General features: G+C 40.4%; 1 protein-coding gene across 8 annotated transcripts in view; it reads right to left on the bottom strand.

Annotated features, from left to right (window-relative positions):
• Positions 1–12656, bottom strand: part of LOC104598242 (rab GTPase-activating protein 22-like) — a 120471-nt gene that overhangs the window by 77953 nt on the left and 29862 nt on the right. For 6 of the 8 annotated variants that reach the window (XR_016078884.1, XR_016078887.1, XR_016078885.1 and 3 more), the window contains 4 exons: positions 11830–12635; positions 11533–11679; positions 11269–11357; positions 10951–11151 (listed from right to left, as the gene is read on the bottom strand). Coding sequence is in view for 3 of the 8 variants with exons in the window: in XM_088892365.1 (XP_088748491.1) it covers positions 10951–11151; positions 11269–11357; positions 11533–11679; positions 11830–12635 (1243 nt within the window). In the remaining 5 variants the exon portion in view is untranslated. The remainder of the gene's footprint in view (positions 1–10950; positions 11152–11268; positions 11358–11532; positions 11680–11829; positions 12636–12656) is intronic. The other 2 variants (XR_016078886.1, XM_088892366.1) reach the window with 1 other exon arrangement.

Raw genomic sequence — 12656 nt, 5'->3', positions numbered from 1 at the left:
ACATGTATAACCTCAATCTTTAGATGGTTGTGATTGGAATACAACATCCCTTTACCAGGGCATCCTTTTAGATAGGCTAAGATTCTATTAATTGCCTGCATATGAGAGGTCTCAGGTTCATGCATATATTGGCTAACCACTCCAACAACATAGGATATGTTAGGTCTAGTAAAACAAAGATACAAAAGGTGGCCCACCAATCTCTGATATACCCCTCTGTCTAGATGAGCTTCTCCTTCAGTAACACTCAACTTATGGTTGGGATCAATTGGAGTTTTTATAGGTTTACATCCTAATTTCCCAACTTCATGAAGCAAGTTGAGTACATATTTCCTTTGTGATAGAAAAATTCCCTTCTTAGATCTTGCAACTTCAATGCCAAGAAAGTATCGGAGATCACCAAGGTCCTTAATCTCAAATTCGAAAGCAAGGAAGGACTTTAATTGGTTGATACCTACAACATCATCGCTTGTCATAATAATGTCATCAACATTAGACCTGTTCATGGGACAAGTAGCCAGACAGGCTGGCCTGGCCCGGCCCCTCCTAAATCAGTCTTGGACAAAATTTTAAGCCTGCGGGCTCGGGCTCAGGCTCTAAAAACTAGGTCTGACTACTTTTCGGGCCGAACACAGGCTTTCCTATCATCTTCCCCATGCTCTAAAAGTTCATCAAAGGGGTAGATTCTATCAACTTCATGCCCACTTCCAATCATCTTCCCCATGCTCAGGTCCTAGAAAACACAATGGGTAGGAAAAAAGGTCATTGAACAAATATGGGATTTTGTAAGAGAACTAACAGACAACAAACTTTTATGTAACTGGGGTACAAGAAGAACATATTCAAGAGAAAGGTTATGAATGGGTTTGACTTCACCCTGACCCGAGATAGGGATCTAAGATCCATCAGCAATAGTAGTCTTGCCCTTCCCTAGGGTTAACTTATATGAGGTAAAATGTGAAGGCATACTAGTCATACGGGCATTGGCCTCGGAGTCTACAACCCATGGACTAAAAGATGTGGAACAAGCAAGTGCAGTACCTATTGGCGTATGAACTAGATGGATTACTAGGTCCAAAACCAGATGAAGAGGATGTAACACCCTTTTCTAGTTGCAACAATATATTATTGAGTTTCTCCATTACATCAAAGGAGTCAAGAACATCAGAAGGTTGAGCATCATTACCAACTGTAGCCAAGTGAGCATTTCCCTTCTTCCCGGTTTTGTATTTTTCCGGTTTTAAATGAGGATTAAGCTTCCAACACCTTTCCTTAGTATGTCTTGGCTTCTTGCAATAATCAAAAACCATATCCACAGCCTTCTTAGTAACAGGGTGCTTACTAGTATTTTGCTTGGACCGAGATGACATAAAGGCACAGTGATCAATCATAGGAGGTTGCATCATGGCTGTCCTTCTACTCTCTTCCCCTTGTACAAGGGAACACGCGGAGGCAAGAGTGACAATGCCAACACTAAGAATATTTTGCCTAGTAAAGTCAAACTCTCGGTTCAAGCCAGCCAAGAAATCAAAAACTCTATTCTCAAGATTCTTCCATGCAAGAGCCTTCAAGTGATCCATTTCTTCCTAGATAGACTGTGGAGAAGAGAAATACATAGCAACAAATCTTTCCCCCTAACGCATACTGTAAGCTTCCCTTCGAAGCTGGTACACTCTAGTAATATGGTTAACTCGGGAATAGGTGGCAACAACTCTATCCCAAATATCTTTGTCCGTTGGGAGAAACATGTAGTTTCAGGCAATATGAGATTGCATTGAGCAAATCAACCATGGCATTACAAGGAAGTTATCTTGTTCCCACTTTGCATATTTCAGATCTTCCAGGTTTGGCTTTACCTCCTTTCATGTGATGAATCCTAGTTTACCTCTCCTAGTGATGGTAAGTTTAGCAGATTGAGACCACTTTAAATAGTTGGTTTCATCAAGTTTAATAGTAGTTATCATACCACTGGAAATGCCTGCACTTCCCAAGAGCACACTGGGAACCATTTGTACATCCTTAGATGATTCCATATTCAAAAAACACTTTTGTGTCAACCAAAAAAGGCCCCTCAATACTTAACCACAGCTAAGGACCCAAGAAACTAGGTCACTAGATGGCTAAGAGACAAAAAAGGGCCAAAAAACTAGGTTGGCAGCAAAATAGAGGGAGAAGAAAATCTCCCAAAATTGTCCAAGGCTTAGAAAATTATGGGACCATTTCCTGTTGCTCCCAAAGTGAAAAACGACCTGAATGGTCTAGGCTTTGCAACAAAAGAACTGATTAAACATAGTGTATAAGACTCGACATCAGATTTGGAATTTCTGCAATTTTCTGCTTAAAAAAGCCACTAAAAACCATAGAAGCTTTGAACAAAGTCAAGAGTCATACCAAAAATCTTCTAAAATTAGGGTGAATCAAACCATGTAGGATTCATGTACTATCGCCGAAACCTGTACGGACTACTGATGTCATCTGACGACGGTCTGACGTCAGTAGTTTATCTCGTCGAAGAGAGTCAGCAGGAAAGATATTCCCAAGTGCCTTTACCCGCTCTGATACCAAGTTGTGAAACTAATGTTGTAAATCTAGGGTTTACAAGAGAAAGAAAGAAAAAAAGAGAGAAGAAGAAGAAGAAGAGGAATGTGTGGAGTGGTGTGTTTCTGTTACTGTTCACATCCTTAAAAGGCACTTTATATTTTGAAACAAGAAATTACAAGGAGGCCCCTACTTGGGCGCCCAAATACAAAGAGAGTACAAAGAGAAGAAGAAAAGGCTAAAAACACCCTTGCCTAAACTTTCTCAACAGAAAGACAATGGATGAGATTGGCAACGAGTCAAAGGAAATCTTAGAGGGTAAAGTTCAGTCATAGACAATTAGGGGATATCATGGTTTTAAATTTCCATAAATTTCCTAATATTTCCATTTCCATTGGTAGCGACACAAAATTTTACTAGAACCAACATATTCCCCAATGAACACTAAATCACGATGTGGAGCCCAAGAGATAGCATTATAACATAAGTTGGTGACAATACTATAGATATGAGGAGTAGCAATGTTATTGTTCACCTAACGTACATAATTACAAATTTGAACCAAATCAATATTCATTTCAAACATGAAGGTAAATATTAGTTTTTGTTTATATAATAGATTGTTTTGTTGATCTATTAGAATCATTTGCATTTTCTATGAATTTAAATTTTACTTGATCTCATTCTATCATGTAGTTATGAATCTTATGGTTTATAGGACAATTTCACAGCGTATTATTTTGTTTATAACCTTAGATTTTTTATTTTTGTTTAATGATTGGGAATAAGATAATAATTTAAAAAGGTGGGCCTATGCTTCTTTTATCATTTCATAAAATATAATTTTATATTTTTGCATATTTACGATGTTTCCACCATGTCTATAATTTTTACAATATTTCCAACATTTCCAACTGTAAACTAAGAAGCTGAACTCGAAGTAGTAAAGAAGAGGATGAACTTCTTAGATGCAGAGAATGTCGAACTGTGTTAACAGTCGACTAGGCCTTTATTTAAATATAAGTGAAGTACAAAGTACAATAAAATTACTGGTATACCCCTGATTAGTAATGGGACAACCAGAATACTTACAACATAAACAGGATTAGGCCCATTAGCAAAGGCCCAGTTACAAGATAAGATTAACATAAGAATGGGCTAATAGGAGACCCTATCAGCCGAACACACTCTAGCATTCTAACACTCCCCCTCAAGATAAACATGGATATCAATCATGTTCAGCTTGCCAAGTTTGTCCTTGAACTTTGTAGTTGCCAGACCTTTTGTTAAGACATCTGCAATCTGCATTTCTGATGGAGTATAAGGCACACAGAGTTCCCCTGAAACAACTCTCTCTCTGACAAAGTGTCGATCAATTTCAATATGTTTTGTCCTGTCATGTTGCACGGGATTGTTGGCAATGTTGATAGCTGCTTTATTATCACAATACAACTTGAGAGGACCTTCAGTCTTGATACCAAGCTCATTAAGGAGAGTTCTGAGCCATAAGAGTTCAGCAACCCCATGTGTCATAGCTCGGTATTCTGCTTCTACACTTGATCTAGCCACAACATTCTACTTCTTACTACGCCATGTAACTAGGTTTCCTCCCAAGAATGTACAGTAACCTGAGGTTGATTTTCTGTCTCCAACAGACCCAGCCCAATCAGCATCAGTGTAGGCTTCAATTTCAAGTCTACTGTTCTTCTTGAATAGAATTCCTTTCCCTGGGCAGGTTTTCAAGTATCTGAGAATTCTTTCCACTGCTCTCATATGAGGAGTCTTTGGTGAGTGCATGAATTGACTGACAACATGCAATGCATAGGCAATGTCTGGCCTAGTGAGGGATAAGCATATCAGTTTTCCTACCAATTTTTGGTACCTTTCCTTATCACAGTATTCCTCACCCATTGATTCTTGTAATCTCCCTTCTTTTTGTTCCCCTTTCATCACCTTCCACTACTCCTAGCCGTAACATTCTGGGTCAACCTAGTGAGATTCCAGCTTCAGCCGATGCTTCTGATGACTCCAGCAGACAAGAGAAAGAGATACTCACATACAGTAGAAGGAAAAAGGGCCCTCAGCCTCATGATTGCAACCAGTTGAACTCAGATCAATCTGTCTCGGCAATCCAAGGTATTTCTGACTCTCTCAATTCAGATTTGGATCTTCCTATTGCTCTCCGTAAGCCTGTTCGTTCTTGTACCACTCGACATTCCATAGTTGATTATGTCTCTTACTCACATTTATCACCTGCCTATCATTCCTTTGTGTCTGCTCTTTCCTCTTTATGTGTCCCTTCCAGATATTCAGAGGAGGTATCTGATCCAAGATGGAAAGAAGCCATGAATGAAGAAATGAAATCCCTAATGAAAGCAAGAACATGGGAATTGGTGGACCTGCCAGAAGGGAAAGGCACTGTTGGGTGCAAGTGGGTATTCACAGTAAAGCACAGGGAAGACGGGTCAATTGAAAGATACAAGGCCAGACTTGTGGCAAAGGGATTTACACAAAAGGAAGGAATTGACTACAAGGAAACCTTTGCCCCGGTAGCAAAACTCAACACAATCAGGGTTCTACTGTCATTAGCTGCAAAATTCTCTTGGGAACTCCATCAGCTGGATGTGAAGAATGCTTTCCTAAATGGTGATCTACATGAAGAGGTATTCATGGAACCCCCACCTGGATATAATGTTGGAAAGAAGGTGTGTAAATTAAGGAAATCTTTGTATGGCTTGAAGCAATCTCCTCGGGCATGGTTTGAGAGACTCTGTACGGCCATGGAAAAAGTGGGGTACACTCAGAGCAGTGCGGATCATACATTGTTTACAAGGAGGCAGGATGGAAAACTTACAGCTCTCATTGTTTATGTGGATGATATGGTGATTACTGGAAATGATGTGAAAGAGATGAAGAGGCTAAAGGAGTTCTTAGCTTCAGAATTTGAGATCAAGGACCTAGGAAATCTGAGATATTTTCTCGGGATTGAAGTTGCTAGATCAAGAGAAGGAATCTACATATGTCAACGAAAATATGTGCTAGATCTCCTAGAAGAAACAGGCATGATGGGGTGTAGGCCAACAGACACACCAATAGAACCGAACCATGGATTATAAGAATCAATGGGTGAGGAATACTGTGATAAGGAAAGGTACCAAAAATTGGTAGGAAAACTGATATACTTATCCCTCACTAGGCCAGACATTGCCTATGCAGTGCATGTTGTCAGTCAATTCATGCACTCACCAAAGACTCCTCATATGAGAGCAGTGGAAAGAATTCTCAGATACTTGAAAACCTGCCCAGGGAAAGGAATTCTATTCAAGAAGAACAGTAGACTTGAAATTGAAGCCTACACTGATGCTGATTGGGCTAGGTCTGTTGGAGACAGAAAATCAACCTCAGGTTACTGTACATTCTTGGGAGGAAACCTAGTTACATGGCGCAGTAAGAAGTAGAATGTTGTGGCTAGATCAAGTGCAGAAGCAGAATACCGAGCTATGACACATGGGGTTGCTGAACTCTTATGGCTCAGAACTCTCCTTAATGAGCTTGGTATCAAGACTGAAGGTCCTCTCAAGTTGTATTGTGATAATAAAGCAGCTATCAACATTGCCAACAATCCCGTGCAACATGACAGGACAAAAGATATTGAAATTGATCGACACTTTGTCAGAGAGAGAGTTGTTTCAGGGGAACTCTGTGTGCCTTATACTCCATCAGAAATGCAGATTGCAGATGTGTTAACAAAAGGGCTGGCAACTACAAAGTTCAAGGACAAACTTGGCAAGCTGAACATGATTGATATCCATGTTTATCTTGAGGGGGAGTGTTAGAATGCTAGTGTGTTCGGCTGATAGGGTCTCCTATTAGCCCATTCTTATGTTAATCTTATCTTGTAACTGGGCCTTTCCTAATGGGCCTAATCCTGTTTATGGTGTAAGTATTCTGGTTGTCCCATTACTAATCAGGGGTATACCAGTAATTTTATTGTACTTTGTACTTCACTTATATTTAAATAAAGGCCTAGTCGACTGTTAACACAGTTCGACATTCTCTGCATCTAAGAAGTTCATCCTCTTCTTTACTACTTCGAGTTCAGCTTCTTAGTTTACAAAGAGGATTCTGGGAAGACTAGAAATAGGGTTGAGACTCAAAAAAGACTATATCTCTGGTGACATATTTTTTCTTGGAGACAGGATCATAACACTTATACCCCTTTTGTGTGGGAGAGTACCCCAAAAATATTCCCTTTGTAGCCTTAGGATCCAGCTTGGTTTTCTTTGGATCCTTCACATGTATGAAGCATGTACATCCAAAAACTTGTGGGGGAAGAGGAAATTCTGGAAGAGTGGGACACAACACAGAGAAGGGGGTCTTCATACCCAGTACCTTAGATGGCATCCGATTTATCAGGTATGATGCAGTGAGGACAGCTTGAGACCAATATTGCTTGGGCACATTGTGCTGGAAAAGTAAAGCTCGAGCTGTCTCCATTAGGTGTCTGTTCTTGCGCTCAACAACTCCATTTTGTTGAGGGGTGTAAGCACATGATGACTGATGTAACATGCCTTCGTCTTCCATGAATGAGTTCAGGGATCTTTCAAAGTATTCAGCTGCATTATCTGAACGGAATTGTTTAATCTTCTTCCCAAATTGTGTTTCAATCATCTTGCAAAACATCATAGTTATCCGTGGAACGTCTTCACGTCCTTTTAACAGATAAATCCAAGTGCACTGAGAATAATGGTCAATAAAACTGATAAAATAACGAAAGCCATCAATGGAAACAATGGGTGAAGGACCCCAAACATCAGAATGGACCAAATCAAAAGAGGCTTGTATTTCATTACTAGAAATTGGATACATTGATCTGCATTGTTTTGACATTTGACACACATCACAAACTAAACTTTGACTCGGAATTCCCTTATATAAATTGGGAAACAACATAGCTAAAGAAGAAAAGGACAAGTGACCTAGCCTAGCATGCCACATGTGCAGCCTAGCTCTTGACTCCACACTTTTTGGACTAGTAGTAGCAAAAGCTTGCAGTGCCGAGCTGACATCCGCATCAAAATAGTAGAGGCCCTCATACTCACGACCACTCCCAATCGTTCTCCTCGTCAATCTGTCCTGGAAGACACAGTGAGAGGGAAAAAAAGTTATACTGCAGTTCAAATTTCTTGTAAGCTTTGAAACAGACAACAGATTTGATGTAAGACTAGGAACATGTAAGACTGATTTAAGAGAGATCCTTGCTTAGGTCAACCACTCCCTTTCCCGAGATGGTGGAGAGTGACCCATCAGCTACTCTCATCTTATCCTGGCCAGACAACAAATGATATGAGGAGAATAATGATGACATGTGTGTCATATGGTCAGTGGCCCCTGAGTCAATCACCCAAGAGCTTGAATTAATGGAACTAGTTGTACTAAATGCAGAGGCTGTACCTAATTTGACAAGAGAGGAGGAAGCTAAAGGATTGTTCTTCAGACGGGCTAATGCCCGGCTGAGAACCTCTACCTCACTAGTTGTAAATCCCAAGGTACTTGGTCCAGCAGAATCAGCAACCTGCTTTGTGGTGGAGGAAGACACTGGCTGAGTACTCTGTGAGATGTCACTACTGCTGTTGGTGGCAAGATTCCCACTTGTCGTATGGCCCTTATGTTGCCTTTTGTCCTTTCTCAGAGCAGTTGGCTTTAGATGAGGGTACAATACCCAACATTTCTCCTTTGTGTGTTTCTCACCACCACAATGGGTACACTTGAGGATCTTCTTGTCTGAAAATCTGTTTCCCTTAGTGGAGACTAAGGCTGAATGTTCTCCAGATAGTTCTGTTGCTTGTGTCTGGGAATCAACTTGCATCTCCTTTCTCCTTACTTCTTCATTCCTCACCAGGTAGTAAACATGATGAATTTCAGGTAATTCGTCTCTCCCTAGAATTTGTGACCTTACACCTTCATATATGGGGTCTAAGCCTGCCAGGAACTTGAAGGCCCTGCCCTCCTCAATGTGCTTGTCATGCCTCTCCTTATCCCTTGCATTTTCCCAATCCAAAATCAAGTGATGGTCAAGCTCTTCCCAGAGGCCTTCTAGTGTTGCAAAGTATGTTGCCACAGACATGTCTCCTTGCCTTAGGGCTGCAATGTCTTGGTTCAGCCTGTAGATTCTGGCATTGTTCTTCTTTTGGCCATATGTCTTAGATACTTTCTCCCAGATTTTTGCGGCTGTAGGGAAGTGATGAACAGTTCTGGCCACCCGAGGAGTCATGGAGGCCAGCAACCAAGACATGACTGTGGCATTTTCCTTGCGCCACACAGTGTATTCAGGGCTGCTGATTTCTGGTTTTTTTTTGTCTCCATCCAAATAGCTTGTGAGGTCACGAGAGGTAATGAACAGTCTTGCTGAGACTGACCACTCTCTAAAGTTATACTCATCCAATAGCACACTTGTAATCTGCAAGCTATGCAGATTAGGGTTCTCCAGGTTTGAGGACCTTGTAACAGATCTGTTATCTCTAGAAGAAACTTCACCAGATAGTGATGACATCCTAACTTCGGTCAAAGAGTTTGTTCACAGTGCGGTAGGTGGTTCTGGTTAGGGCTGGCCGAAGTGGTCACAGAGTTCATAGTGCTGATAACACACTAGATAGGCTTCACTTTGACTAAACTAGTTCAGGTACAGTAGCAAATGAAGGTCTGTAACTGAACCAGTTCACAGAGCTGAAGTAGCGCTGATACCAGAAGAAGGGCTGATAACCAACCTGGAAATGATCTGTAACTGAAGTCGCCACAGTTCTGTAAAGGTCTTGCTGATGCACCGAAGCTGCAACTGTAGAGGAGACTATGCCTTTACCACTGTTCTGCACAAATCTGGCTGGAGCACCAAAGCTGCAACTGTAGAGGAAGCCCTCCCCCTTTCGGCTAGTGCTAGGACTGCTGGAATCAGTCCTCAACTAGGTCTGTCTTGTACAGACCTCTCTTAGTAGCCAAATAGCTACTACTTGCTAAAAAAAACTAGTAGGACATCTACTTCTGGGTCTTACTTCCCTTGAGTCCTACAACCAAGAGAAACCCTAGGTTCGAACTTGCTGAGTTCCCTTACACTCCTAGGTCTTCACTGCAGCAACCCAGAAAGAAAGGAGAAAATGAAAGAAGGCAGCAAGAGAAGATAGTGCACCGGTTGAAACCAGGAAGGAGCTAATGCTCTGATACCATGTAAACTAAGAAGCTGAACTCGAAGTAGTAAAGAAGAGGATGAACTTCTTAGATGCAGAGAATGTCGAACTGTGTTAGCAGTCGACTAGGCCTTTATTTAAATATAAGTGAAGTACAAAGTACAATAAAATTACTGGTATACCCCTGATTAGTAATGGGACAACCAGAATACTTACAACATAAACAGGATTAGGCCCATTAGCAAAGGCCCAGTTACAAGATAAGATTAACATAAGAATGGGCTAATAGGAGACCCTATCAACCGAACACACTCTAGCATTCTAACACCAACATGTTTTTTTGGATGACCAACACTTCCACTGATATCGACATTTTAAACCTTTCTGGAGATAAAAAAGGGGGGGACAAAAGGGTTTTTAAAGGTGGAAATGAAAAAGCTTCAAAGAGGATGGGAAGAGGAGAAGGGAGTGAGAGAGAGAAAGAGAGGATGGTGGCCTTGGCGGATGGAGAGGCTTCAATTTGTAGGTCCAAATTTAATCTGGGAAGGGAGGAAGATAGAGAAAGGGATGAGAAGGAGGGCATTGCTAGGGAAGAAACCTTAAATATAGGGAGTAGTAAGGAGTCTGAGAAGGAACTGTAATTGGGGGGGGGGGGGGGGGGGGGGATGGAGGAGAAAAGGAGTGGGTTGAGGGAGATGTAACTGAAACAACAAATGAGTCAGAGGTTGAAAAGGAATCTGGTATTGGTGCAGATTGTTTAGGGGAATTTTGAGAAAGAGGATGATGTTGATAAAGGAGGAGAGGGACATGAAGAGAGAGAAGGTTGTGGGGTTTCTTGATCAAAAGTCTATAAAAGAAACTGGAAATATAGAATGAAAGCACTGCTTGAAGCTAAGGGGGCTGAAGCTGAGAGGGATGAAGTAAGGCACTCAAGTGAGGATTCAGGATACTATTGGATGAAACTTATGCAATTGGAAGATCAATTGACTTGGTGAGGGTAGTGAATAAAGAGGTGGAGGTGAGTAAAACTTTGGGTCTGTTTTTTCTCCTGCGGGGGGGGGGGGGGACTTTGTGGCGAAAACTTTTAAGGAGTTGGAAGAAAAGTATGGTGGGCCTTTGAAGGGTATGGAGAAAGACAAACTGATTACCAATGATATTGTTAGTGCAAGAGAGATTGATGCACAAGATGGTTCTTTTCTGATCATTTTAAGAAAAGACTAAAAATACAAACCTCCCACATGCAAAGGGCCTCAGTGAAGGACAACTCCCGACGGAAAAGCACCATCAGCATCCGGAAGGCAAAATGAAGGCTTTCAGCCCCTATTAGTGATAAGTGTGCAAACATTTCCCTGTCTGTCAGTTCCAAGATATGCCATAATGTTTGTAACTTCTTCATCACTCCAGTTGGACCTTCCATCTGAAAATTTTCCCGCTGAAAATAAAATGAAAATGTGGTAGTGTAAGAGAATCATAATCAGGCCAATATAACAATGCGGACAGATAAAAAATAATTTAATTTAATTCAAGATTTCCACAATTATGAGGATACCATTCTTCTTATTAGCATCTCAAAGCACCAAAATGCATCTGCATCATCATTATAGAGGACAAGAAAAGGAGATAGCAAGTCACTCATACCTACATACCAATTCAAATGTCTTAAAGGCGGTATCATTACAGTTGAGAATCCATAGCTTTGCCATGAACTTAACAAGGAAATAGTTGAAAATTTAATGTTCAAGGAAGTTGAACAAAATTAAAGCAAAAAAAGAAAAAGATGGGAAACCAAAAAAAAAAAGGATGAGCATATAACCTTGGCAATATCCAGTAGCAGGATCAACCCATGCATAAACAGCAAGGATATCAGACATCCTAGCAATGTTCTTCTCATCCTCATAAAATTCAAGATGACTGTCTGTTCTTACCACATCGACAACTGTAAAAACATAGACTTCATCACCTGATATGCCAGAAAAGTTTAATTATAAAATAAATAATATCCTATATATATCGAAGTAAATTTGGAAACTCTTAGCCTGTTATGCCAAAAAAGTTTAATTATCATATGAATAATACCCTATATCAAAGTAAAACTCAGAAATCCTTTTACCTATTCGGTGAAGTGTCCAAAGCCATTCAGAAACTCTGTCTTCACTGACACTTCCACCTTGAGTTGTTGGTCTCATGATTTCTGTTTCTGGAACATCTGATATTCTGAGCCCCTTTACTATTTTGTTTTCATATTCAAACTTTGTTCTCTTTATTTTATGTCCATGTACATTCAATGTAAACTTTCCACATTTAGAGTTTCTTGAATGTGGAATATCATTTTCTGGTGAACCATTTGATTCCATAATTAGATCTACATTATTACTAATTTGAAAGGTGTGCATATTTTCATCTGGACATCTCGGCTTATTGCATGTAGATAGCCTATCATGGTGCACCCAGTATTCTTTATCATCATTGTCACTATTTTGAAAAAACTTTGTGAAAGATAAAGGAGGAAAGTCAAAAAAACTCTCATTTATGCATTCTGATCCATATGCTTCTTCTCCTCGAGTCAGGGAATAGAAATTGTAAGGATCAGAAGAAGAGAAATGATGTGAATATCCATATGCTGCACCTTCTATGCTTCCCCTAGTGCTGGTATACTCAGATGAATCACTAGCGCATTCCCTTTGGTATGTATAGGATGTATCTGTACAGTTATTATTCCAATCACAGTAATTTTCTATTTTGTTAGTTCTATCATGGGAAGCTTGTCTACTTTTGACTTCTGCTTCCCTCTCCCCAGTATCTTTATATACCTTCCTCATATCCATCACTTTTGACCCCACAATGTAAGCAAGAGAACCAGTACCAACACTTGAATGCATCACTTGGCACTGCTTGAGTAAATCCTTGTATCGACTCCTGCATAAAAAAATTCCAGTT

The sequence above is a fragment of the Nelumbo nucifera genome, chromosome 7, assembly GCF_055504915.1.
Source record: "Nelumbo nucifera cultivar China Antique chromosome 7, China Antique-T2T, whole genome shotgun sequence".
Taxonomy (NCBI): domain Eukaryota; kingdom Viridiplantae; phylum Streptophyta; class Magnoliopsida; order Proteales; family Nelumbonaceae; genus Nelumbo; species Nelumbo nucifera.
The sequence above is the reverse complement of the archived record's forward strand: the minus strand, read 5'-3'. Positions and strand labels throughout refer to the sequence as shown.